Genomic DNA, 25931 nt, shown 5'->3' with positions numbered 1-25931 from the left:
AACAACTCTTTGTAAGATTAAGAAATAATCCAGTCTGGAGAAGGTACCATGAGTGGGAGAAGGAAAGGAATATTCAGTAGCAGTTGGATGTGAAAGGCTCCAATGATCAATCAGACCATGATCTTCAATAATCTCGCCCATAGGAGCTCTGTCCGCTGCATTATTCTTGTCAAGAGGACCTGTTTTGTCGAGCACTGGGTCTCTGACTACGTTCCAATCCCCACCTATCAGGTATTGGGAAGCACCAATCTCGGATAAAATGCAATTTAACTGAAGAAGAAATTATTTTTTTGTACCAGTTGGGGCATAAACGGAACCTATGCAAAGATGTGTATCGCCGATACGCAATTTGACACCGACCCATGCTTTTACCTTTTAAAACAAGTCTTTGAAGCAGGGGGCCGCTGAGGCTGTAAATGCTGAATGCCGCTGATGATCACTGGGAGGGTTGGGGCAGAGAGCTCGACCAACAATGCCTCCGTCTGTTTAACGAAGGAAAACACAATAAATGCAGGATCCGCCCATATGGGGTAAATAACTAATTTACCAAAGGAAAAATAAATAAAAGATCATGGTCCTGCCAAAACTCACCTGTTTGGAGTGCAGGACGATGAAAACAGGAGCCGGTCAAAGTGCCTGATGGCAGACACGCCGCTCACGAGGCTACGAGGTGTTTAAATAACGAGCACTATCAGAGGGGGCAGGATGAAAGAGTAACTATGGGGCCACGCCTACTGACGTACTGTCTGGTTGACGATATAATAGATAAACAAGGGCTCCTCAGAAAAGTGCATGTTCCCCTTATTTGAAACAGAGGACAAACACTGCGGACAAAACTGCCAGCAGGCAGATAGTACCAAATAGAGCAATTTTAAAGGGGATTAGACAGAAACATTATACAACTATAAATGCAGCGTAACCAAAGAGAAAGGAATGGGTGACTACCAGACAACAAGAAAACAGATAAGGAATAATACAAAGGGCAAGAATTCATTCCGTGACGGATGAGGACAAGAGCGGGCACAGGGAAATGGCTTCCTAACATATGACAGAATTCCAGAAAAAGCATATTCATCCCACTGTGGGTGGGGCCCCACTCCACAGGCACTATATCACTCTGGTGATGGCATTCATTGAGTCCCTTTTCTTTTGTGTTGAGGGTATAAATCCAAAAGACCTCTCTTTTCTTGTGTATAGCGCTTACATCTGACCCATTAGGGGCATAAATCTTCTCAAATATGGTTCAGCGAAGGTCAACCTCAGTAGGTTGGACTTCAATCCAGTGATTCACCAGGGGGGCAACACATATGCCTAACCTTATGTTGGATTTGTGTTCCTCCATACGGATTCTACATTCCCTGCCCACTTCTCCAATGTATGCTAGGTCGCAGGGACAGAGGATCGTGTAGATGATATTGGCTGATCGACAGTTAGTTTGTCTTTACGGGGTACCGTACGGTTGTTAATACAAATCTGGTCATTCACAATAGCATTTGGACAGGCTTGGCAAGTCCCACATTGGTGGTTGCCATGGATCAGAAAATGTCCTGTAATGGACTTCTGGATGAAGCGATTTTCTGAGGGCCTCTTCGCCTTCACTAAGAAATGTTTTAAGTTCTTATTCCTTTTGAAGGCAAAAATAGGTCTATGGATCATTTGTGGTTGCTGGGCCAAATTCAAGATGTGCCATTGAGAGTTAACTATTTGGCGTAACTTGTGGTCGTAGTTTGAATATTTGATGACACAGACCAATCGGTCAGTCTGTTCCTTGTTTCTGGGTTGAAACATAGTTTCGCTGTCCTAATACTTAGCTCTCTCTAGGGCATTCTTAATGATTCTAGCAGAGTATCCCCTCAGGGTTAGTTTCTTTTTCAAAGTTTCGGCATGTGCCAGATAGTTTTTGATAGTAGTACAATTTCTACGGAGAAGCAGAAATTGACTGAATGAAATACCATCCTTATGGCACCTAGGATGGAAGCTGCTATAATGCAGCAACGTGTTTCTTGCCGTAGACTTAGTATAAGTGAGACCGATAGTTTAAGATCAATCCAAACATCAAGGAATTCCAATTTGAGGTTACTCATATGAGCAGTAAACTTCTAATTTGTACATTGATCCATAAATTGAATTCCTCCAAAGTTTCCTGGTCACCCTTCCAGACGTAATTTTTTTTTGTCTATGAAGCGTGACCAGTGACACACATTTTTGCTGAAGGGGGCCAGTTCGTTGTAGATGTTAAGGTTCTCGAAGTGGCCCATATAGAGGCATGCCACACTGGGGGCGCACGCAGCCCCCATACTAACTCCTTTCACTGGCTGGTAAAAATCAGCATCAAATTCAAGGAACTTCTCACCAAGAACAATGCTGAGACATTGGAGGATAAACTGTACATTATTACAGCCGTTCTCCGCTTCCAAGTATTCTTCAATCACCCTAAGTGCTCCAGATTGAGGGATGTTTGTGTACAAGGACTCCAGGTCCATAGTCACCAACATCTCCCTGTTCTGATCGTATGGGAGGTCTTCATTTTTTGATATAAAACGGTCAGTGTCCTTCACATACGAGGGAAGTCTTGCCACCAACGGTTGCAAAAATCGTTCCACGTATTTGGATAGTGGTTCGGTGGCGGCCCCTATGGTGGAAACAATGGTTCTCAGAGGGGGATTGATCTCATCTTTGTGTGTCTTTGGCACACCATAGATGACAGGTATACGAGTGTTACAAGGGGTGAGAAACTCTGCTTCTTTCTGGCAGGTGTCACCACTTTCCATGGCTGCTTCCACAATACTTAGGATTCTTATTTTCAAGTTGGGTTCTGGGTTAGAGAGAATCTTTATATAATGGCTTTACGAGCTAAGAAGATCATGCATCTTGCTAACATAAGTATCTGTGTCAAATAGAACAATACCTCCCCCTTTGTCACACGGTTTGATTGTAGGATCTTTATTGTTTTTCAACGTGTGGAGGGCCATGTTCTCCTCCTTGGTGGTATTAAAAGGGGGTTTAGGTACATATTTGATGGCTTTTTGTACTCTGGTCATACCAGCCTTTTCAAATATTTCAACCTTGGTGCCTACCATGTCCAACTCAGGGGTGAAATCAGAGAGGGGTTTTAAACCAGATAGGTTTTTGTCACTGTTGGTATCATGGCTATCTTGGAAGAACTTCTTGTGTCTGATTCTGCGGAAAAACACATGTAGGTCTCTCATGAGTTCAGAATTTGGTAAGGGTGGTCGATGGAACAAAAGGGAATCCTTTTGAAAGGAGGGTCTCTGAGGCAGGATCAATGGTACAGGAAGAGAGATTAAACACCGGGATGGAGTCTATTTTCGCCAATACTGTTGGTTCTGTGTTTGAATATATTTCTGTGGCTGCTCCTGTTCCACATAAAAATCTCTTTGATGTTGATTTCGGAACCTAGGGCAATAATTGCCCCGGCGGCTGCCTAAAAAACAATTGTTTGCTGGAGGCCTCTCAAAGTCCTGTCTAGATTGATAACTCCGAGTTGAGGGTCCTTCGCCCTCAGAATCAGTTGTGTCAGAAAAAGTAGTGTCCCTTCTAGTGCCCCAGTTGCTGGCATGAGCACCCTCTTGATTCCCGCTATTGGTGGAATAGAAGTTTTCAGTGAGGTAGGGATATGTTTTATCCTGCAAAAAGAGAGGTATGTCCTTTCTAAGTTTCTCTGTTTTTCTTTTCAACAGGTAATCACTGAAGGAATCTAACTCCAACAAGATTTCCCCGAGTTTCCTTTTGCCCTCTTCTAGGCTATTGGTTTGTTTTAATTTTTCTTCTAGTTCCTGGATTTCTTTGTTCAAAACACTGACCACCTCCCTGGCTGTTTCAATAATGAGCATCATCCAGTCCCTGGAAAATCTATTTTAAATGAGCGTCCATTTTTCCAGGAACTGTCTGATCTCGGTGAATAAGCCCGGGATGTTTCTCACGCTCAATCCAATAGGGATGGTACCGGCTTTGAGATATTCAAGCATGAAATTGGCATGCGATTCGGTACGTTTAGATTTCTTTTTTAGGTTAAACAGTTTTGTCCATTCCTCATTAAGTCCCTTGGATAAGGTAAATGGTCTATCGTTACCTGGAACTTGGCCTAACAGTCGGACAAAATCTTCTTCAGAGAAGCCAAACGTCTTGATGCTTTTCATCTGTGGAGATCAACGTTAATCCAAAAAAGGGGGAGGAAACGATACAACAAATCTTAGAGACAAGAGTTTAGACACCCCATAATAAGAAAATCAAAAAAGGTGAAAGGGTACACAGGTCCCCATAGGATATCTATGCAACAAGGTTTCCCCACAGCTCAGGGCTGTGTCAGCAATACCACTCAAACAGAGAGGGCCCCTGAAATCGGATGAAGTTAGAGAAGCAGGGGAAAAGAACACAGACTACTAGTACAAATATTCTCTACCTGTATTTATCAAAAAGTGCTATAAGTCGCAAATGGATAGACTCCCAGAAAGCTGGCCTATAGACAAAGGCATGCCACAGTGCAAAGGTCAAAACATATCAAAATGTATTAATAATCAATTTACGTAGTAATATTATAAATAGTCAATTAACGATTAAATAAATAACATCCCAACAGCACACTAATTCAGCCATTCATTCCAACAGACTCATAACTATACATTTTCGTCCGTCCTAAAGCTCAGGAATCCAATCATACTCACAGCAGCAAGGGCAATACTTGAATAAGTGGACCACAATTGTCGAAGACAACAGTAACATTAATAACACAATTTTTGTATACAAAAATCATTTTTTGTGATTTATAGCTTGTGTGCCATCAGATTGGCATTCAAAATTAAACACTGAAAATAAACAAATTTGAATGATAGATTTTATATGGTCCACAGAAGATTTTATATACAATGCTGACATGTGTTTCAGTGTGCGACCTATAGAAGGCCTCACCTTCCTCAGGGCGGGTATGTCCGAGAAAGAGCTCGTGGGATGTACCTAAAATAGACAAACATTTTGAAGGATACAGAATATGCAAAATATGCAGACAATGGGATGGTATATATATACAATCATGATTATGTTGATAAAGTGCATGCTCATTTAGTCAAAAAAACGGCTTCGCTTCAGGGTAAATATAAATGCTAAAAACAGATTTGCGGGACCGGTGTGCACAAGAAAGATTAAATAGATGTGAAAAGATCACAGACCCAATCACCCAATAAATAAACATAAATTATAGATAATAGATAAAAAGATGAAAGATATAGAACTAATGAAGACAAGGTGGAGTCCGGAGTGTTTAGTATGTCCTAGTGTGACCTCTATAACTACAAACACAAAAGGTGAGCAGCGAACATGGTATGAGACCAAGATAGAAAGATTAAATAGGTTCACTTGAATGACAAGTGAAAGAAAAAATGTATGTAGCTACATGGACTTTAAGCCAGAGAGACTGATCAAAGCAGATAGCGGGCTTGATATCTAAAGGAAAGAAGACAATCCAGCAGATACCTGATAGGTACAAAACAACACAAATAGGGCAGAATCAGTGTTGCAAGTGATTGCAATTGAAGCATGTAGCGAAATATGAAGGTAGCGCGAGTTCTTACTGATGCAGGCAGGCAGGGCTGTCTGTCTCTGACTGTCTGCGTTGGTCCCGCACCGGCGCCGGCCGTAGAGCGGCACGAGGACCCGAGGGCCCGGCGGCTGCACAGCACACTGCATGCATGTCATGGCCATTCAGAGCCAATCTCCCAGCCCGGACGCAGCGCTGGCAATTGGTCAATCATGCTGCAGCTGGCCTCCCGCCGGGGTAACGAGGGTTACAAATATATGCGCAGACACTCGACATGACTCTAAGTCTCATTCGAGTTCCCCGCCGCTTTCAACCACCTGACTTTCTCCAGGACGCGACAGGAGGCAGAGGTCACATCCGGATAATCCCCTCCCCCACGGTGTCACAGCCACTAGCAAGCAACCACTGCTCAGGGCAGGCCCCGCCCCGGGTCTCGGTAATTCGTCCGTCTCTGAGTGAAGTCAGTGATTTACAGCCGCGCCGCGAGCGCGAAACATGCAGCCAGGCAGCAGGTGCAAATTTGTAACATTGTCTCGTAGCACTCTCCGCCAGAGGCTTCTGAGCTGCAGACTAAACTTTAACTATCTGCTGCCAAGTCTGCGAGGAGCAGCAGAGCCGGCACACTGTGTCACAGATGCCAGCGGCGCAAGGTAGCACATGGGCCTAGCCAGTTCCAGCATGGCATTCAAAATGCGTGACAATGCATTTCAGTGCGGTGTTGCGGAACACCACACTGAAATGCGTTAGAGTCACGCGTGATGCGTGATAATTGGCTGGCCTGCTGTGAATAAATGAAAAGAACAGCCAAAAGCAATTCAAGAAGACATGGCTGGGGGAACTGATGCAGGGTGTCTGATGACTTCCCCTAATAAGTTCAACAAGCATTGGCATAGCCAATAGGTCTCGCTTTTGGGACCTTATAAGTATTTAGTTATGCAGCACAATATCCTTGGTGCAACAATATCAACCGTTGCATGGCTAAACACTTATAAGGTCCCAAACACGAGACCTATTGGCTATGCCATGTGACCCCTCTAATAAAACCATAATTTGCCGAGGTAAAATATTCTCAAATACGTTCTGCTTGTTTGGGCCCATAACAACACCGCTGCACACCCTTTGCATTACAACCATAAAACGAGCTAGCACGAGAATGAAAACAAACCTAGCAGGCAAGTCTCCGGTTTCCAGCAGCCATGTTATTCTGAAGTGTCTTATCTGTATCACTGCAAGACCGGAGCTCTGATGTACACATGCTCAGCCGCGTCCCACAACCTGTGCAACCACGCACAGTCTCTCCACCCTGAGAGCAATTCCTAGCATGCAGGCATGTGCCAAATGATCCATGCATTGCACGCACCTTCAAGCTGCATCCCAGGCTGTGGACACACTTGAGGGGCCACGCATCCCCCACAGAAACAAAGCGGGCAGGGAAAGTGGGTCTCGATGGTTCTGGTTGGGCGGGGCACTCGTCAGGGTAAGACTTCACCGCCCCGCCACCTCGCGCCCCGAGCCCCTTAAAACCGAAACAACAGTTTGTAGGTGAAACTGGACTGAGGCAGCGATCCCACTGAAAAGCCGCAGCAAGTCCTGCTCCCAAAAGCCCTACTGATGCTCAGCATCCCACATGGCATGTGCCACCCGTTCAATCCTAAATCCGGTGATCTCAGCCAGTCGGTGCAGGCTGAGACCAACCACCTCCAAACTTGTGTGTGTTGAAAACAGCGCCCGCCCACCGGTGCTGCGCAGCAGCGAAAGCACAGACACTCTGCAAAAACTACAAGCCCAAGTGCAGACTCCACAGCCAACAAGCAATTCAGTAAAGGCATCATAACACCATATGACCAACCCAGCCGCAGAAAACCAGTCATCGGAAAGAAAGTGGGCGGCGGACACTGGGTTGAATTCATGCCCGAAACCCGTGCCAACCCGGCAGAGCCCCGCCTCTAGCCCCCGCGACAAACAAGCGCCCAAACCGCCCCCGGATGTTACGCCCAGACTGGCATGTCCCCGGGCGGGGGGAACCGTTGGCGCCACCCACAAACAACGCCCCTGCTGTGCCACGGATGGCCGCACATCACATCAAAAGCAATATGCGGAAGAAAGGTAATGGCTAACCACGCCCCGCTGCTCACAAGCCCAATCCGACACACGCGACTCGCTAGACCAGGCGGACACAGCATGTCCCCTGGGGAACCAATAGGCCACCCGATGAGCCCACCTATGCCGAAGCACAGGCAAACCTAGCACGTCACTGCGACAAACGCCCCTATGAGGGGTGGCCACACACCAGGAGCCTCGCCCCTCCCTACCAGCCCCAAACCCAGGCAATGGCCGGTTGGCTGCCAAACTCAATTCAAGGTTGTCGGTGGTGCGTGATAAGCGCTCACCGCAGCAAAGGGCTCCCGGACCCGACCAGACGGTGTAGTACCAAACAGCTGCAAGGGTAGCGGACAGCCAGGGAAAGAGCCGCTACCGTAAGCCCCCTGGAGCTGCCCTGCCCCCTCCCCCCCCAAGGCGGCCGCAGCCACAGCAATGGTCGGGCTAGCAGCTTTGCCCCCGAAGGGGTGGGGAGGAGGAATGCACTCACTGCACAGCTCAGAACAGCTCCAGGAGGTCGACGTCCAAACGGGGTCAGGGGTGAGGAGAAAGAGCACTGGAGGCTGAAATGATAAGTAAGGGAGCAAACCGAGTGACAAGTGACATTATCTGGCCCAAATGGGATACGATCTGGTTAGCATTGGCAAGCATGGTCGCCAAGAGAAACATAGCCAGACTGTGGGGTAGTGATGTGCTGCCAACTGTGGAAGAGTGGGGACACGATTTAGACTGGTGCCAAAGGGCTGAAGAGTGATATATAAGAGCAGGGGGTGTCCCAAGAAGTGGGAAAAGATATGGGGGAGCGTGGAGAAGGTATAGGGGAGAGGTGATGGATACCCAAACTGTTTCTATGCCTAACTGATGTTGTGTAGGGGTTTGGGCCTTATTGTGCAGACCATGCTGTTCGCATTGAATTTTGTATATCTCTCTGTTGCATGTATGTTCACCATCCATCGATTGCTGCATGATGTGTAACTGTCATAAGAGCCTGTTATTTTAATAAAAAGATTTAAAAAAAAAAAAAAAAGGGAGCAAACCAAGAAGACAGAGAATAAGAGAGATGAAGGGTCAGAGAAATTAAAATAATGAAGAAAGAAATCAGTCCAAAATTCAATCAAAACAAGGAAACACTCCGGCAGTGAACCTCAGCGTGACTGGAGTAGAGAAAGCGAAAGCAGGGAAAAACAGACACACACAGCGTTTCCCTTGTGGGAGCGAGCAAGGGCATCATCCGTTTGAAAGTTAATTACAAACAGATGGTTTCAAAGCTCGCTCCCGCAAGGGAATCGCCAAACGTGCACGTGTTGCCATTGAAAGCACTGCAATGCGTGCGCGTTTTTGGCCTAAAAAGCTAATTGATTCCAGGAGGTCTTCTCCTATGCAGTGCACGCGCGTGCTAAAAACCGAGTAACGGAATCTGCAGGAGGAAAGGACAATGGATAATTTAATGAGTGCAGGCTCTAGGAGACAGTATTCTCGTAAGTCGGCAGCAGAAAAAAGGAACGTAGCGCGAAGAGATGACAAGTCAGAACACTGCGCTTAATGCCGAACAATCTGCAGTGGGAAAGGACAATCGATCATTTAATCAGTACAGGCTCCAGGAAACAATATTCTCGTGTGACAGTAGCAGAAAAATGGTACAAGGCGCGACAAAACGCTGCGCTTAATGCCGACCCATGCTTTTACCTTTTAGAGCAAGTCTTTGAAGCAGGGGGGCCGCTGAGGCTGTAAATGCTGAATGCCGCCAATAATCACTGGGCGGGTGGGGGCAGAGAGCTCGACCAACAATGCCTTCGTCTGTTTAACGAAGGAAAACACAATAAATGCAGGTTCCGAGCATACGGGACAAATGACTAATTTACCGAAGGAAAAATAAATAAAAGATCATGGTCCTATCAAAACTCACCTGTTTGGAGTGCAGGACGATGAAAACAGAAGCCGTTTAAAGTGCCTGATGGCAGCCACGCCGCTCACGAGGCTACGAGGTGTTTAAATAACGAGAACTATCACTGTGTGCCTCAGGGACTGAGCCAGTCTCAGTATTGTGCAGATAGAGGGATGAGGAGTGGGGAATCCAAATTGGTGACTAATTGATGGCTAGTCAATACGCGTCCTTTATTTTGTTTAAATATCTTTATTTTCATTTTTTGAAGGCTACAAACAGGGGTTAATACATATGCAGCCATGAGTTAGGTTTGTGGTAAGAAACATTTGATTGAGGCAGCAATATATCAAGAGTGCAAATCTTTGGCCTTGTCCGTTTGCTCTGCAAAGGGGTCATAGCTGTAGGGTGGACGAGGCAGTATTATGGGTGTGGAAGACCTCAGACTGGCTCAGATATGTATAAGGGGGGATTTGGGGTTTGAACTGGGGTTGCAAAATCTCCAAGTGTATCGAGTTATGTGCCTGAGCTATTAATTCACTGTGCGGTTGCCGTAAGAGTGCTGGTTATTGGCCCTTCACCCAGGTGGGGAGCACGTGTGTTGTTGCGCAATGGTAATAAAAGTGTAGAGGAATCGCGAGAGGGCCTTCCAGCGCCTGGTGAGCAGGCATTTGGCAATAATCAAGCCTGTCAACCCGCGTCCTTGTACCTCTGGTCTATCATTGTGGCAGATGGTTACATATCAACTCAAATGGACTCTACGCGGAGAGGAAGAGTGCCTGCATTAATCTCTGGGAGGATAGCTGTAGTGCAAATGGTGACATTACCTACAGTACTTCTTATTTTCACAAATTCTCACTTTTTATGGTCTCCGTTAGTTCTTTAGGCCCTTCCCACCACATCTGGGAAGTACCTCTGGACAGGCACGACTCTTCGAGTTGAACTGAGTGCCCGCAGCTCACGTATGAATGGGGATTGCTGGCAGACTCCTGAAGATATGGTAGATGCATGCACCTTGGAATGCTAAAATCCAACTGAATGCTTTTGTGGACAGACACACATGCACAAACATTGTTTGGTCTATATATTAAAACCCCCCTAAAGCCATATTTAGCAGGTGAATCTAATCAAGGCACCAATGGTTTGGGATGTGCGCACATACACTCTTCTACACTACAGAATATTGTGATGGAGCTTTCAATTATTGTTTTAACTGAAAGAGACAAGCAATGGTGTGATGAAAATTCAAATTACAAAGGATCTTATTTATTTCAGGCTCTGAGACATTTTGAAGGGATCTCATATTTCCAATTTGAAAATGGAGAAAAGGTGCTCTTTTTTTGTAGTGGAGTGTCTGTGGCCCCAGATGATCTAATTCTCTCTCTCACTTCAGTTTTTTCCTAGCTCCCCTGTGTTTCCTACAGAATTCCCACTAGCTCACTCTAGTTCTCTAGCAGCAGAGTGATAAGGGTGTAGTATGTGTCTGGTAGTGCGTTTTGGAGCAAAATGCTCCAAATATATTACTAAGGGATGCCACGTAGCGCATTGTAATTTACATACTGCATATTCACCATTGAAATACCTACTAAATTTACACAGACATATAGGTTTAATTTTAAAACTATACAGTGCAAAAATGATAATGTGTGGAAAACGGATTTCACTTAATATTGTAAAATGTGCGCATCACCCAGTAAAGTCTTAATTCGTTTTGATCATATTCAAATCATTGTTTCCATCATAATTAAAAAAATTCAATATGTCTACTTTGTGCTTTCCTTGCTGCTAATATATTGTGTACAGTTCATTTACAGGTATTTAAATTTGTTCTGTGTTAGAAAAAATGTTGTCCTGCTGCCTTTGCTTTGACATTCACATAGCTGCCAAGGTTTCAGATTGCTATGTGTGACATTTTCATAATTTCAGTGTAACTATGAGTGACATTTCAACGACTATGAGTGACACTTTCTCACAAGCAAAATGAAGCAATGAAGACGAGGGAAACATATAAATATGAGAAATTACACCCATTGGTCTTTAGGATCATGTGTTCAAACTTGCGTAGTTAAGCTAAACGGGCGTGGACCAGACTAGTGACGAAAAACTCTAATAAAATTATTTAACAGGCAAGTGACTTTCTCCATCAAGGATCTGGAAAAAACATCCATGTATCCACCAGGACTGCCTCAACACTGCTCCAATTTAGGAAAGAGTTGTAGACGCACCTTTTTAAAGAACACGAAAGCACAATGCAGTAATATTACACATCTCCTCACAGAACCCAGGTACTTCTCCGATCACTCGCTGACTGTATTCCTACCTTTGACCCGGTACAGCGCTCCACTTGCCTTGGTTTGTGCTATTATAATAGCATATACTTATAATCTCCCTTCACAGACATTGCACTTTAGAGTACACTACATGCACAGGTGCAAGAATGCAAACGTTTTGCTTAGTCATGAATGGCAACTACTAACTAAAATGTTACAAGCAGAGAAGCGATGTTAAATACAATAATCAAAGAAAACGTTATCTTTTTATTTAAAAAGTTCTACTGCAGATCTGCATAACAATGTTGAAGTTATTTTAATGTAGTAATGTATCTAATCATGGCAGCATTGTCAACGCACGCTTAAAGAAATGAAAAAATGTAAGTACTCTTGTGCCTTAAAAAATATCTGCTACTCTACGGGTGAGAATCGGACCACTGCAGATACACCCCTGCCTGTGATTGTTTCTCTTAGCTTTCTCGGTTTCTATTATTCTTGTACCCGAGCTCGGTCCTAACAGTGCACCTGCCTAGAGGCCCTCGCTCCCTTAGCTCCAGAAGTGCCTAAAGGCCCTCGCTCTCTGTGCCATGATTTGGGTGTAAATGTCAGAAAATCCTCCGTTTCTCTGCAGTCAGAACACTGCTGAGATGTTGAAAGGTTGCTGGTTTCCCCTGCGGTGCTCTAGCGTGCCCTCTAACAGATGGATAGCGCCTCGTTGACAGGAGATGATGGGCTGACGTCCCAGTAACGGAGATTTTGGTACGGGAGTGAGGGGAAAGAAGGAGGGAATACAAGATTTATTTATTTACGTACACGTTTATATAGCGAGAACATTTATGTAATTAAATGGATGGTTACAGACAGTTACAAAGCGCTACAATAAAAAAACAAGCATTTACAATGCAACGGTCTCGCCTTTGCAAAAGTTAGCGCTTTTGGCATTGTAAATGACAAATGTTTTATTTATGTGTTGGTTTTGGAAACAGATAAATAAATGGCATTGTCATGAGCAGTAGAGAGTGAGTAGTAGAGAGTGAGTAGTAGAGAGAGTAGTAGAGAGTAATAGTGAGTAGTAGAGAGAGTAGTAGTGAGTAGTAGAGAGTGAGTAGAGAGTAGTAAGTGAGTAGTAGAGTGTGTAGTAGAGAGTAGTGAGTGTGTAGTAGAGAGTAGTGAGTGTGTAGTAGAGACTAGTGAGTGTGTAGTAGAGAGTGTGTAGTAGAGAGTGTGTAGTAGAGAGTGTGTAGTAGAGAGTGTGTAGTAGAGAGTGTGTAGTAGAGAGTGAGCAGTAGAGACTAGTGAGTGTGTAGTAGAGTGGTGAGTGTGTAGTAGAGTGGTGAGTGTGTAGTAGAGTGTGTAGTAGAGTGTGTAGGAGAATGTGTAGTAGGGAGTGTAGTAGAGTGTGTAGTAGAGAGTGTGTAGTAGAGAGTAGTGAGTGTGTAGTAGAGAGTGTGTAATACAGAATGTGAAGTAGAGAGATTGAAGTAGAGAGATTGAAGTAGAGAGATTGAAGTAGAGAGATTGAAGTAGAGAGATTGAGGTAGAGAGATTGAATTAGAGAGATTGAGGTAGAGAGATTGAAGTAGAGAGTGTGGAGTAGAGAGTGTGGAGTAGAGAGTGGAGAGTCTGTAGTAGAGTGTAGTAGAAAGTAGTGAGTGTGTAGTAGAGTAGTAGAGAATGTGTAGTAGAGTAGTAGAGAGTAGTAGAGGGTGTGTAGTAGAGTGTGTAGTAGAGCGTGTGTGTAGCAGAGTGTGTAGTAGAGTGTAGTAGAGTGTGTAGTGTAGAGTGTGTAGTAGAGAGTGTGTAGTAGAGAGTGTGTAATGTAGAGTATGTAATGTAGAGTGTGTAATGTAGAGTGTGTAATGTAGAGTGTGTAATGTAGAGTGTGTAGTAGAGTGTGTAGTAGAGTGTGTAGTAGAGTGTGTAGTAGAGTGTGTAGTAGAGTGTGTAGTAGAGTGTGTAGTAGAGAGTGTAGTAAGTAGTGACTGTAGTAGATAGTGTGTAGTAGAGAGTGTCTAGTATAGAGTGTGTCGAAGAGAGTAGTGGCTGTAGTAGTGAGTGTGTAGTGAGTGTGTAGTAGAGTGTGTAGTAGAGAGTAGTGACTGTAGTAGAGAGTGTGTAGTAGTGTGTAGTAGAGAGTAGTGACTGTAGTAGAGTGTGTAGTACAGTGTGTAGTAGAGAGTTGTGACTGTAGTAGATAGTGTGTAGTAGAGAGTGTCTAGTATAGAGTGTGTCGAAAAGAGTAGTGGCTGTAGTAGTGAGTGTGTAGTGAGTGTGTAGTAGAGAGTAGTGACTGTAGTAGAGAGTGGGTAGTAGTGTGTAGTAGAGAGTAGTGACTGTAGTAGAGTGTGTAGTACAGTGTGTAGTAGAGAGTAGCGACTGTAGTAGAGAGTGTGTAGTAGAGTGTGTAGTAGAGAGTGTGTAGTAGAGTGTGTAGTAGAGAGTAGAGTGCGTAGCAGAGAGTAGTGACTGTAGTAGAGAGTGTGTAGTAGAGTGTGTAGTAGAGAGTGTGTAGTAGAGTGTAGTAGAGAGTAGAGTGCGTAGCAGAGAGTAGTGACTGTAGTAGAGAGTGTGTAGCAGAATGTGTAGTAGAGAGTAGTGACTGTAGTAGGGAGTGTGTAGTAGAGAGTAGTGACTGTAGTAGAGAGTGTGTAGTAGAGAGTGTGTAGTAGAGAGTGTGCAGTGATTTGAGTTTTACATCAAATTAAAAACGGGAACGGAACAAACTCATCCTATACATTATTGTGGTAGGTGCCCACGCATATAGGGTTAAATGATGCGTTAGATGCCACAGGTCCCACCAACACGCTTCCTTTATGATAGGAGAATGCCCAACATCGCGGAGATTTGCTCTCTGCTCTTCCCGGATATTTGTATTTTCAAATGTATAATGTTATCCTGCTAAACGAAGACGATGCTCAAACTATAAAAGAAGAGGGTTTCACAGATATGTTAGTCCTTCCGGGCAAACGAAATGACCCAAAGAAAGATCAAGTGACAGTTTAGAGCTCCAAGTGAGTCTTAATAAAATCAGTGTCTGGAACGCATAGCATCAAAAAACGAGCGGGGCATCAAACTGCAGTGTCATTCAATCAAAGCTTCAAGGCTTCTGAGCGCTAGCCGAGAATTATTTTTTGTGAAGCACTAATCACTGTGGAAGGTGCCCCTGCTATCCCAGATGTGAGAAGTCAGTCTGATATGAAAATAAGCAGTATTTGGAATGAATGTATTTGGCAGGGGGAAGGTGGGGCGGCGCAAGACCGTACTGACGAGTGAACAGGAGCCATTTTGTACCGAGTGATTCTGCCTGTGTGCATGTAGACAAACCAGGCAGCAGCATGAGCATGTGATTCGGTAAAATAACAAGCATTTACAATGCAATGGTTTTGCCTTTGTTAAAGTTAGAGCTATTGGCATTGCTCTTGACACTCTGAAGCTCCACTCTGCACTCTGAAGCTCCACTCTGCACTCTGAAGCTCCACTCTGAAGCTCCACTCTGAAGCTCCACTCTGAAGCTCCACTCTGAAGCTCCACTCTGAAGCTCCACTCTGAAGCTCCACTCTGAAGCTCCACTCTGAAGCTCCACTCTGAAGCTCCACTCTCCACTCTGAATCTCCACTCTGAATCTCCACTCTCCACTCTGAAGCTCCACTCTGAAGCTCCACTCCGAATCTGCACTCTGAATCTGCACTCTGCACTCCGAAGCTCCACTCCGAAGCTCCACTCCGAAGCTCCACTCTGAAGCTCCACTCTGAAGCTCCACTCTGAAGCTCCACTCTGAAGCTCCACTCTGAAGCTCCACTCTGCACTCTGAAGCTCCACTCTGAAGCTCCACTCTGCACTCTGAAGCTCCACTCTGCACTCTGAAGCCCCACTCTGAAGCTCCACTCTGCACTCTGAAGCTCCACTCCGAAGCTCCACTCCGAAGCTCCACTCTGAAGCTCCACTCTGAAGCTCCACTCTGAAGCTCCACTCTGAAGCTCCACTCTGAAGCTCCACTCTGAAGCTGCACTCTGAAGCTCCACTCTGAAGCTCCACTCTGCACTCTGAAGCTCCACTCTGCACTCTGAAGCTCCACTCTGAAGCTCCACTCCACTCTGAAGCTCCACTCCGAAGCTCCACTCCGAAGCTCCACTCCGAAGCTCCACTCTGAAGCTCCACTCTGAAGCTCCACTCTGAAGCTCCACTCTGAAGCTCCACTCTGAAGCTCCACTCTGAAGCTCCACTCTGAAGCTGCACTCTGAAGCTCCACTCTGCACTCTGAAGCTCCACTCTGCACTCTGAAGCTCCACTCTGAAGCTCCACTCTGAAGCTCCACTCTGCACTCTGAAGCTCCACTCTGAAGCTCCACTCTGAAGCTCCACTCTGAAGCTCCACTCTGCACTCTGAAGCTCCACTCTGCACTCTGAAGCTCCACTCTGCACTCTGAAGCTCCACTCTGCACTCTGAAGCTCCACTCTGAAGCTCCACTCTGAAGCTCCACTCTGAAGCTCCACTCTGAAGCTCCACTCTGAAGCTCCACTCTGAAGCTCCACTCTGAAGCTCCACTCTGAAGCTTCACTCTGCACTCTGAAGCTCCACTCTGAAGCTCCACTCTGAAGCTCCACTCTGAAGCTCCACTCTGAAGCTCCACTCTGCACTCTGAAGCTCCACTCTGAAGCTCCACTCTGAAGCTCCACTCTGCACTCTGAAGCTCCACTCTGAAGCTCCACTCTGAAGCTCCACTCTGCACTCTGAAGCTCCACTCTGAAGCTCCACTCTGAAGCTCCACTCTGCACTCTGAAGCTCCACTCTGCACTCTGAAGCTCCACTCTGCACTCTGAAGCTCCACTCTGCACTCTGAAGCTCCACTCTGAAGCTCCACTCTGAAGCTCCACTCTGAAGCTCCACTCTGAAGCTCCACTCTGAAGCTCCACTCTGAAGCTTCACTCTGCACTCTGAAGCTCCACTCTGAAGCTCCACTCTGAAGCTCCACTCTGAAGCTCCACTCTGAAGCTCCACTCTGCACTCTGAAGCTCCACTCTGAAGCTCCACTCTGAAGCTCCACTCTGCACTCTGAAGCTCCACTCTGAAGCTCCACTCTGAAGCTCCACTCTGAAGCTCCACTCTGAAGCTCCACTCTGAAGCTCCACTCTGAAGCTCCACTCTGCACTCTGAAGCTCCACTCTGAAGCTCCACTCTGCACTCTGAAGCTCCACTCTGAAGCTCCACTCTGAAGCTCCACTCTGCACTCTGAAGCTCCACTCTGAAGCTCCACTCTGAAGCTCCACTCTGAAGCTCCACTCTGAAGCTCCACTCTGAAGCTCCACTCTGCACTCTGAAGCTCCACTCTGAAGCTCCACTCTGAAGCTCCACTCTGCACTCTGAAGCTCCACTCTGAAGCTCCACTCTGAAGCTCCACTCTGCACTCTGAAGCTCCACTCGGAAGCTCCACTCTGAAGCTCCACTCGGAAGCTCCACTCGGAAGCTCCACTCGGAAGCTCCACTCGGAAGCTCCACTCGGAAGGGGCAAAGATCGGAGCATCACGGAACTAAAACAAATATAAACAAGGCAGTGAGTGCAGCACCGCCTTAGCAGTGGGATAGCAGCCTTGATAACATCGGAGCAGCCCCTGCGCCCGGCCTCAAAACAATAAAGGCAACTCTAGAATGCAGATTTACCTGTATCCCGCAAGTGATGTACGCAGATGGGAAAGAAACAAATAGCAACCTTGGAGAGCTGGCGGGGCAGGCAAACACAGCATCGGGAGACGCAATATAAATAAAATAACAGCTAGTATCAAATTATACAAAAGCCCAACGTAACGAATTGCTCAAAAAAGTCAAACATCATGTGTACATGAAGACGCAATATAAATTAAAAAAAAAAAACAGCCACCAACAGATTAAAGAAAAGCCCCTCCATAGCGGATCGGTAAATAAACTCCAAACGCATCTGTTTATGCAGCATCACACAACCATCGGGAGACGCAATATAAATAAAATAACAGCTAGTATCAAATTATACAAAAGCCCAACGTAACGAATTGCTCAAAAAAGTCAAACATCATGTGTACATGAAGACGCAATATAAATAAAAAAAAAAAAACAGCCACCAACAGATTAAAGAAAAGCCCCTCCATAGCGGATCGGTAAATAAACTCCAAACGCATCTGTTTATGCAGCATCACACAACCCACATGCCCGTAATATTAAACAAACAAGTGATAGCCGCAAACCTTATCATTTAAATTAGTTAAAAAGCCGTTGTCCGAGCACCCGTGAATTGCCTGAGAGCTGGGGTACAAGCCTTCGCCAATGCAGAACGGGCACAGAGAGGCAGCCTGCTGTGGCGGAGCGCAAAATGATGCCCCCCCTGCAGAATGCGAAGAGGCCCCGAGGCTCTTGAGTATAAAGCATGCCTCGCAGATATGTAATGAGCTTGGGCTGAATAGGATCCCCCCGAAAGGCTGCAGGGTTTCTGCATGTTAGCCCCTAAAGAGCGGTAACATTATTAAAGCCGGTTTATGAGGTAATGGACAAAGTAAATGACTTCAACTAAAAAGGGTGTAAAAAAGGGCCGTGTCTTGATTTCGAGTGCTCGATCGGTTTATGAATTATGTGATGACTCGGTTCAGATATGGGGTCCAGGATCAGTACATATCCAAACGCCTTACGCTATCGGCTTGGATAGAAAGTATTGTAACCAAACTCGAGGGGACTTCAGAAGTACAGTGCCATAAAATTCAGCCATCAATGTTTAAAACTAAATAAAAAGGTAGCGTCCCAAAAAAATAAATAAATAAATAGCGCCTTCGGGTAAAGTCCGCGCTATATAAAAATGCATAAATAACTAACTAAATACATACCGCAAATCACTGCCGTCACTCTGCCGGCCTGCGACCAGGAAGTCAGGCAGGCCGGCGCGTCAACAGGAAACAGGAAGTAGGAGGGCGGGAGCCTACCCCGCCTCCCACGGAAGAGCCGCGATTGGACGGAGCCGCCGTGTTTGGAGCACCGGAGCAGGCAGGAGCCTACCCTGCGCCCCGGTGCAGAAGGAGGTAAGAAGAGTCCTGCTGCCGGGCCCTGCAGCTGAGGAGAGCCGCCGCACGAAGGAAGCCGGTGAGTGCGTTGCTGAGCGGGGAAGGGGGAGGCGGGGGGCGCGGGGAAGGGGGAGGCGGGGGGCGCGGGGAAGGGGGGGGCGCGGGGAAAGCATGTGCGGGCGGGCGGGCTTTGTATGTATGTGTGCGTGCGTGTGACTGTGGGGGAGGGGGGTGTGTGTGTGTGAGCGAGTGTCTGTGTGCCTGTATGTGTGTGCCTGCGTGTGCATGCGCTCGCCTGTGTGTGCGTGCGTGCATGCAGAGGGGTGGGGGCTGCCTGCCTGCGTCTGTAAAAGCAAGGGCTGTGAGTTACTCTGCGCATGCGCGGGGGCAAGCCTGTTCATTCCAAGCCAGCCTCAGCCAGCCTCGGGAAAAACGAAAGTAATAAAAAAGCGAAACTGACACTGCCACTGCAGACAATGCTGCGCGCTCCCGAGGTGAAATCCGGCACTGAAAACGCTCGTAACACTTTGGTGTCCACTCTCCTAAAAACGGATCACATTAGTTGTCGAGCTGACAGCATTCATGCTTCGCATGAATGCTAACGTCAGCTCGACCTAATTATCAAAAGAAGTAGGTTATACCTCAGGAATGTACATTAGTGAAACAATTGCTAATTACAACAGTGAGCTAGTGTCTTTCAATGCCAAGGGCGAGTGAGACCGTAATACAAGTAACTATTATCTGAAACAACCTATCTGGTACTTAGTGTGACACTCTTACTTGTGGAACATTGCAGTGCAGTCGCGGTACGGGCTAGCCAGCCGCGACGACTTCCCCCTGCGCCATGAGCAGAGGCCGCGGTCCAGTACTCGAGTCAAGGACTGGAGCAGGCCTCGCGTTTTATCACGGCCTTGGTTCTGCTCAGCTGCACTCTCTGCTGCGCTACAGGCATCAGTGCCTGTTGCGGCACCATCACTGACTTTGGCAGCGGACGGGTGATGCCGTTGTAATTCAGGCCACAAGTCACGATCATGTCTGCTTCAGGCCGAATCCCGAGCTGACAGGGCGCCATTGAGGACACAGAGAAAAAAAGGCCTTACCAGAAAGAACTTCCTAGTCTGGGAGACTGAGGATGTGGCTCACGGCTAGACTGCAGACTTTGGAGCCAGGCGATGCTGTCCGACGGTGTCTGCTCTCAGCTCAGTTGGGGAGTACGAACACGGAAGACAGCACAACACCATTCAAGTCCCCCGCCGCTTCTCTGTGACCGACCAACTTCCTTCATGTTCAGGACGTGAGGTCACACCCATCCCCTCCCCCCCAGCACCTGGCAGCCAGTACAGCTGTGAGTGACGCACTCAGCCGATGCCGCGGGCGGGAATCAATTGCAATGAAGGCAGGAAGCAGGGCAGAGATTGTAACCTTGTAGCAAGCACTCACACTCTCTGAGCACGATCTTTAACTGTTTACTCTCTGTCTAAGCCTGCTAGCAAGTCTGCGGAGGAGCAGCAGCCGGCTCACACAATCATAGGCGCCGGCGAGCGTGCTAGTGTCAGAGTGCGGTCAGCTGCATTAGAATGCGTGACAATGCATTTCAGTGCGGTGTTGCGGAACACCCCACTGAAATGCGTTAGAGTCACGCCTGTTGCGTGATACTTGGCAGGGCTGCACTCACTGTACCCCTGAAAGATTGTTACAGAGTGTACTTTACAAAAACCTCTCACTTTGCATTCAGAGACAGAAAAGTGAACACCAATATGACTTTTAAAAGAAGAAGCAGCAATTTGTCAGAAGACACAGCCTGACATATGGCCCGTGTCTTTGAACGGAATGCAAATGCCACAAGATAAAAGCTACTTTTAAAGGCATCTTTATTGCTCATTCACTTTCTTAGCTCTAGCATGGTTATTTTGTGGGTGCTGCAGCACCCCCACACCCCTACATCCAGCGCCTATGTCTACGTCTAGCTCCCCCAGTATTTTCTGTTAGTCTGGTGTTAGCTCTCCCTTCAATCCGTTTCTAAACGTTTCTTCAGTCTCTCTCTCACTCTCTATTTCTCACTCTGTCTGGATCCTCCATTGGCTTTTTTAACTTGCCTTTCTTTCCATGCAGTGGATCATAAATAAGGCTCCCTGTTTTCCGTTTTTACTGATTTTTACAGATAAATACTGACAGAAAACATTTATTTTCTTGTCTGTTTTTATTTTTTAATGGTGATATAAACGGAAATTGGGTTACTTTTTGAGTAATTCTAAATACTGTCTGCCATGACTGACAGGCCAATGGCTGTGTGGATTGATAGGTAAGGGGGCTAAAAAAGAAAGGAATTTTAGTAAAGGGTTTTAGCAGCAGTAGATGTGCACAAGGTTGATACTGAAATTGGCATATTTACTTAATAGTGAATTAATTTATCTTCTGCCGGTGTTTACAGCATTGAAACCTAGTAGGCGTTCAAGCATGAGCGCATATTTACTGGTTAAATAAATGTGGAAATATACTAATTTCAGCTTCATTTTTCCACAAAACCCAAAATAAATATGGATACAGATAAAATTAGCAAAAAATAAATATGGGCAAATACAGACGACAATGTCAAAAAAATAAATACCATAAAACCGGGAGCCCTAATCATAAACACCTCTTCCATGTCAATCACTGAATACCATTGATCCACTTTAAACTTACCTCCTGGTGTCTTTAGTGCCTGGTCAATAAATTTGGAAGTTTCACAGAAGTATTGGCTGATGTCAAATGATGGAAGATCAACTGCCTGCACACCATAGTAAGAAATAGGCATGCATGGATTGCTATAGGGTCCGCTGCGATTATCAGCTACATTCAAGACATGGGTGATTCCCATGCACTGGAGATAGTTTAAGTCACGGGCTGCAGATCTGTTGAAATAACATAATGTTAGCGTCTATCTATCTATCTATCTATCTATCTATCTATCTATTTTCAAGCTTTGAGCAATTTGGACCACATTTGGGCCTTAGGGGAAACAGTGTTCACAAGTGAACTGCAGAGTGGTCAAACACATCAAAAGCTATAAGCGGGAAGGTGTAAAACATGCCACTTTTACATTTAACATGGGTTTGCCCATAGCAGACTTTTGCAGTGCCAGGTAAGTTCTCAGCTGCAGAACCATTATGCAAGCTGTAACTTCATAAACATCAAAGAAGGAAGCTGAAAAAACATACAGTTGAAAGGAGGTGAAGGTTGATTGGCAGGGGTAAGTGTGGGGATCCATATTAGCTAAAGCACAAAACTACAAATTAGATATCTTCAAGTTCAGATACTACCTTCACCTAATCTCCCTCTTGCCCCATCGTGCTAACACAACCTTAAGTCCTATCACCGCATAAAATCTTGGCAACACCAAAAAGAGTTCACATAGAAAATAAGACAAAACACAAGATACAAAAGTTTGAAATACATCTATAATAAGTACGCACAGAGGGAAATCAATTATCGAAGGAAAGCAACATAAAACACTAAGATACAACACCCTAAATACAATTGCACACTGTAATCCTAGGTGTATGTCAAATTGTATGTAACTCATACCCTTGCAATACACTGTTAATGGAAAACAACTTGTCACCCACAGAAAACCTCGTTTTTTTTGTTTAAATGTATTTAATAATTTTAAATGTAATAACAGGCGTTACACATGTGCATGCTCAATGATAAACACATTTGGATCACATAGGCTTCCTTTAGTTCGAGAGGAGTGAAAGCAGCAACTCTTAACATAGCCACTTGCACTGTGTGCCTATGATGCCGGCAGCATCCATTTCTGTGTGCAACATGTGGAGTGTAGTCTAGGAAGGGTGGGTGGGCAGGGAAGTGAGGAACAGGGGAGGGAAAGATGGTGAGCAGGTATGTACAGTGCTAACTGTTACCCAGCTAAGTACTCTGCTGCCCCCTATTGCCTGCGCTCTGCTCATTCTTTGTGATTTGCTTGTGGCCTTTGTACGGCAAAGCCTCCACCTTTCCTATCGGAGGTAATGTATTCTGGATGTGTACATGGATTGTTTAGGGTATTAGGTCGCCTGAAGTTCTATTTAATAGGTCATATAGGCGCCCTCATGACAAGATGCCAGTTGTCAGTATATGTGCCTCACCAGTGCCCAGGGTAATCTCCTGGGGTTCTTCATTTGCTTGCCAGGTGGTGAGGCGATCCAGTAGAATCGTGTCCCATGCCACTGCCATCGGGAGCCTGCGTAACCCCAGGGTATCCTCACAGTGCAGAGTGACCCTCCCCGCCTGTGCCAAGTTCACCAGTGAATGAAACTAAGCTTTCTTGGGCGTGGTTCCGGACACTGCCAGCGTCTGGTGGGGAAACAACCTTTACAACGCAGTCATTACATCGCACTACCTTTACATAGCAGTCATTACATCGCAACATCCTTTACATCGCCTGTCATTACAACACAGCCATTACACTGCATGTCACTACAACACATGTCATTACAATGCATGTCACTACAACGCAGGCATTACATCGCAAGTCATTACAACGCATACCATTACAACGCATAGTGCCTTTACACTATCCGACACTTACGCTACTGTTGCACTCACTGGAGTTAGAATAGTAATTTTTACCCCTACACTATCCAACACTTACCCTATTGCTGCACTCACTGGAGTTAGAATAGTAATTATTACCCCTATACTATCCAACACTTACCTTAAATGCAATGTAATGGTATGCATTGTAATGGTATGCGTTGTAAAGGTATAATGCGATGTAATGGAATGCGTTGTAAAGGTAGTTTCTGAAAATGCGATGTAATGGCATGCTATGTAAAATAATGCGTTGTAAAGGATGTTGCGATTAAAAACTGCGTTGTAAAGGCATGCATTGCAAATTTATGCATTGTAACGTCATACATTCGTCTAGTGATTCAGCGCTTAGCTAGAATCAACCCCAGGTTTATGAATCTGAATGTTACTGTATACTTTTTGGATCTGTGTTAGAGGCCCAGAAGGCATACTTCCCAAGTACATTCTACTACGTAGCCAGTGCACTGTGACAGGTGAGTGATAATAGCCTACCAGTAGGAGGTAAGTGCAGTACAGGTCCACAGCATATGTAGTAGGTTCTCGTTTACCCGCCCACACTTGGGGCAGTGAGTGTCAGTGCATGTGAAGTATTTGTTTATTTTGGCTGGTGTCAGGATGTCAGTGGGTGCTAATTGCCCGTCACAATATATGTCTCCCAGTGTCTGTATCCCTGCTTCACCCAGACAGAGAGTTCCGCTGCAGTGATGGCGCACTGCCCTCTTGGCGTACCCTGTATAGGTAGGGGAGGCGCATATGGGATTGTGCTGCTTGTGAGGCATAAGCTGCCGTGAAAGCATCTGTAGGCCACTGCTAGCATTAGCTGGGTGGGTGTTGTCCCTTTCCTTCCTGGTTAGGATAATCATATGATTAGTGTGTGCGCCCTGGTAGTTGTGTGGCAGTGTCCACTAAGTAGAGTCCGCCAACCAACTGCGTTATCCACTGAAGTTAAGCTGCCAGGTAGTAGTGTTCCATATTAGGTACAGTAAGCCCTTCCTGATCTGTTGGCAAGTATAGCTTAGTTAATGCCACCCTGCATCGTGAACCATGCCATATGAATTCTCACATATTACGTTCAAATGACTGAAACATTAGGGGCTTGCTATAGAATGGCAGGTTGATGAAGTAATATAATAGTCGTGGGAGGACCACCATTGTTAGAAGCACGATACGACCCATGACTGTGAGAGGGAGAGTGCGCCAAAAGGCCATCTGTGATTTAATTGCACTAATCGCCTGCATGAGGTTCCATTATAGTAGATCTTCAGGTTGGTGGTAAATCCTGACACCCAGGTAGCGAAATACAGGTGGTTGCCATTGCACCCCAGTGCCACTGACCACTATTGCTGGGTCAGGGGTGGCCGCTGCAAATGGGTTTAGACATGATTTTGCCCAATTTACTCGTAGGCCAGATAGGGATGCAAAGTCAGGTAGTGTCTTCGCTATGGCCTTGCACGCCTCCCTTATGTCTCGGAGATATATCAACAAATCCTCAGCATAAAGAGATACTATGTGTGCTATCCCCTATGGAGATTCCCCATGTTTCACCCACCGTGACGAAGGGTTTCGGCTAGTAGTGCTATGGCCAGGGAGAACAGCAATGGGGACAGCGGACATCCTTGCCTGGTACCACGCCCAATTCTGACACATAAGGACCTGTTTTTACCCTGGCGGTGGCAAGGGTTTATAATAGTTTGATAAGAGGTAGGAAGTGGGTGCTCAGTCCATACTTGGATAGGGCGGCGAACAGGAACTCCCACTCCAGCATATAAAATACTTTCTCCAGGTCAAGCACCAGAAAACCTAAATGCGGCCAGCAGTCTACTGAATATTTAGCTACTCGAAGAAGCGCCGTAGGTTCAAGGATGTACTACGAGCTGGCACAAACCATTTAGGTCAGCATGCACCAACAGAGACACCAGGGGAGCCAGTCAATCTGCTAATATTTTGGGCAGGATCTTGTAATCAGTGTTTAAAGGTGCTAATAGGCGATAAGAGCCCAGCAATCCAGGATTCCTGTCGGGTTTAGTCAACGACAAGAGCACCGACTCGTAGAGTGACGCCGGGAGGATGGACGCCTCCAGTGAGTTACCGTACAGTGTCAGTAAGTGCAGGGCCACGACTGATGCAAATGCCTTGTAGTATTCGGCTGGTATCTCGTCCGGTCCAGGCGCCTTATTCGTAGCTAGTGCCTTTATGGCTGCCTGGACCTGTAAAAGCGCGATCGACTTGTCCAGCTCTGCTTTCAGCAACGGGGCCACAGCTGGCAGGGAGAGAGGGGAAACAAAGGGGTCCAGTGTCTCTGGGTCTATGTTAATAACAGACTTGTATAGTTTAGTATAATGTTTAGCAAACTCTTGATGTATTTCTTGCTTGGGGGTTAATAAGGGTTCTGACATAGAGCGCAGTGAGAGGATCGGTCGTTGAGTTTGCTCCTGTCTAATCATCCAGGCCAGCAGACGACCTGCTCTCTCTGTCGCTGCATTCAGACATCGTAGCATTTTCCATCACTTCCGAGTGCTCACACCTTGATTTGT

General features: G+C 46.1%; 1 protein-coding gene across 1 annotated transcript in view; it reads right to left on the bottom strand.

Moving 5' to 3' along the window:
• The window catches only part of LOC144754655 (dual specificity protein phosphatase 13A-like), a 294608-nt gene that overhangs the window by 70171 nt on the left and 198506 nt on the right, over positions 1–25931 (bottom strand). Inside the window, exon 4 of the mRNA XM_078642731.1 lies at positions 21511–21719. Within this exon, the coding sequence (XP_078498857.1) occupies positions 21511–21719 (209 nt within the window). The remainder of the gene's footprint in view (positions 1–21510; positions 21720–25931) is intronic.

The sequence above is a fragment of the Lissotriton helveticus genome, chromosome 5_1 (genome assembly GCF_964261635.1).
Source record: "Lissotriton helveticus chromosome 5_1, aLisHel1.1, whole genome shotgun sequence".
Taxonomy (NCBI): Eukaryota; Metazoa; Chordata; class Amphibia; order Caudata; family Salamandridae; genus Lissotriton; species Lissotriton helveticus.
The sequence above is the reverse complement of the archived record's forward strand: the minus strand, read 5'-3'. Positions and strand labels throughout refer to the sequence as shown.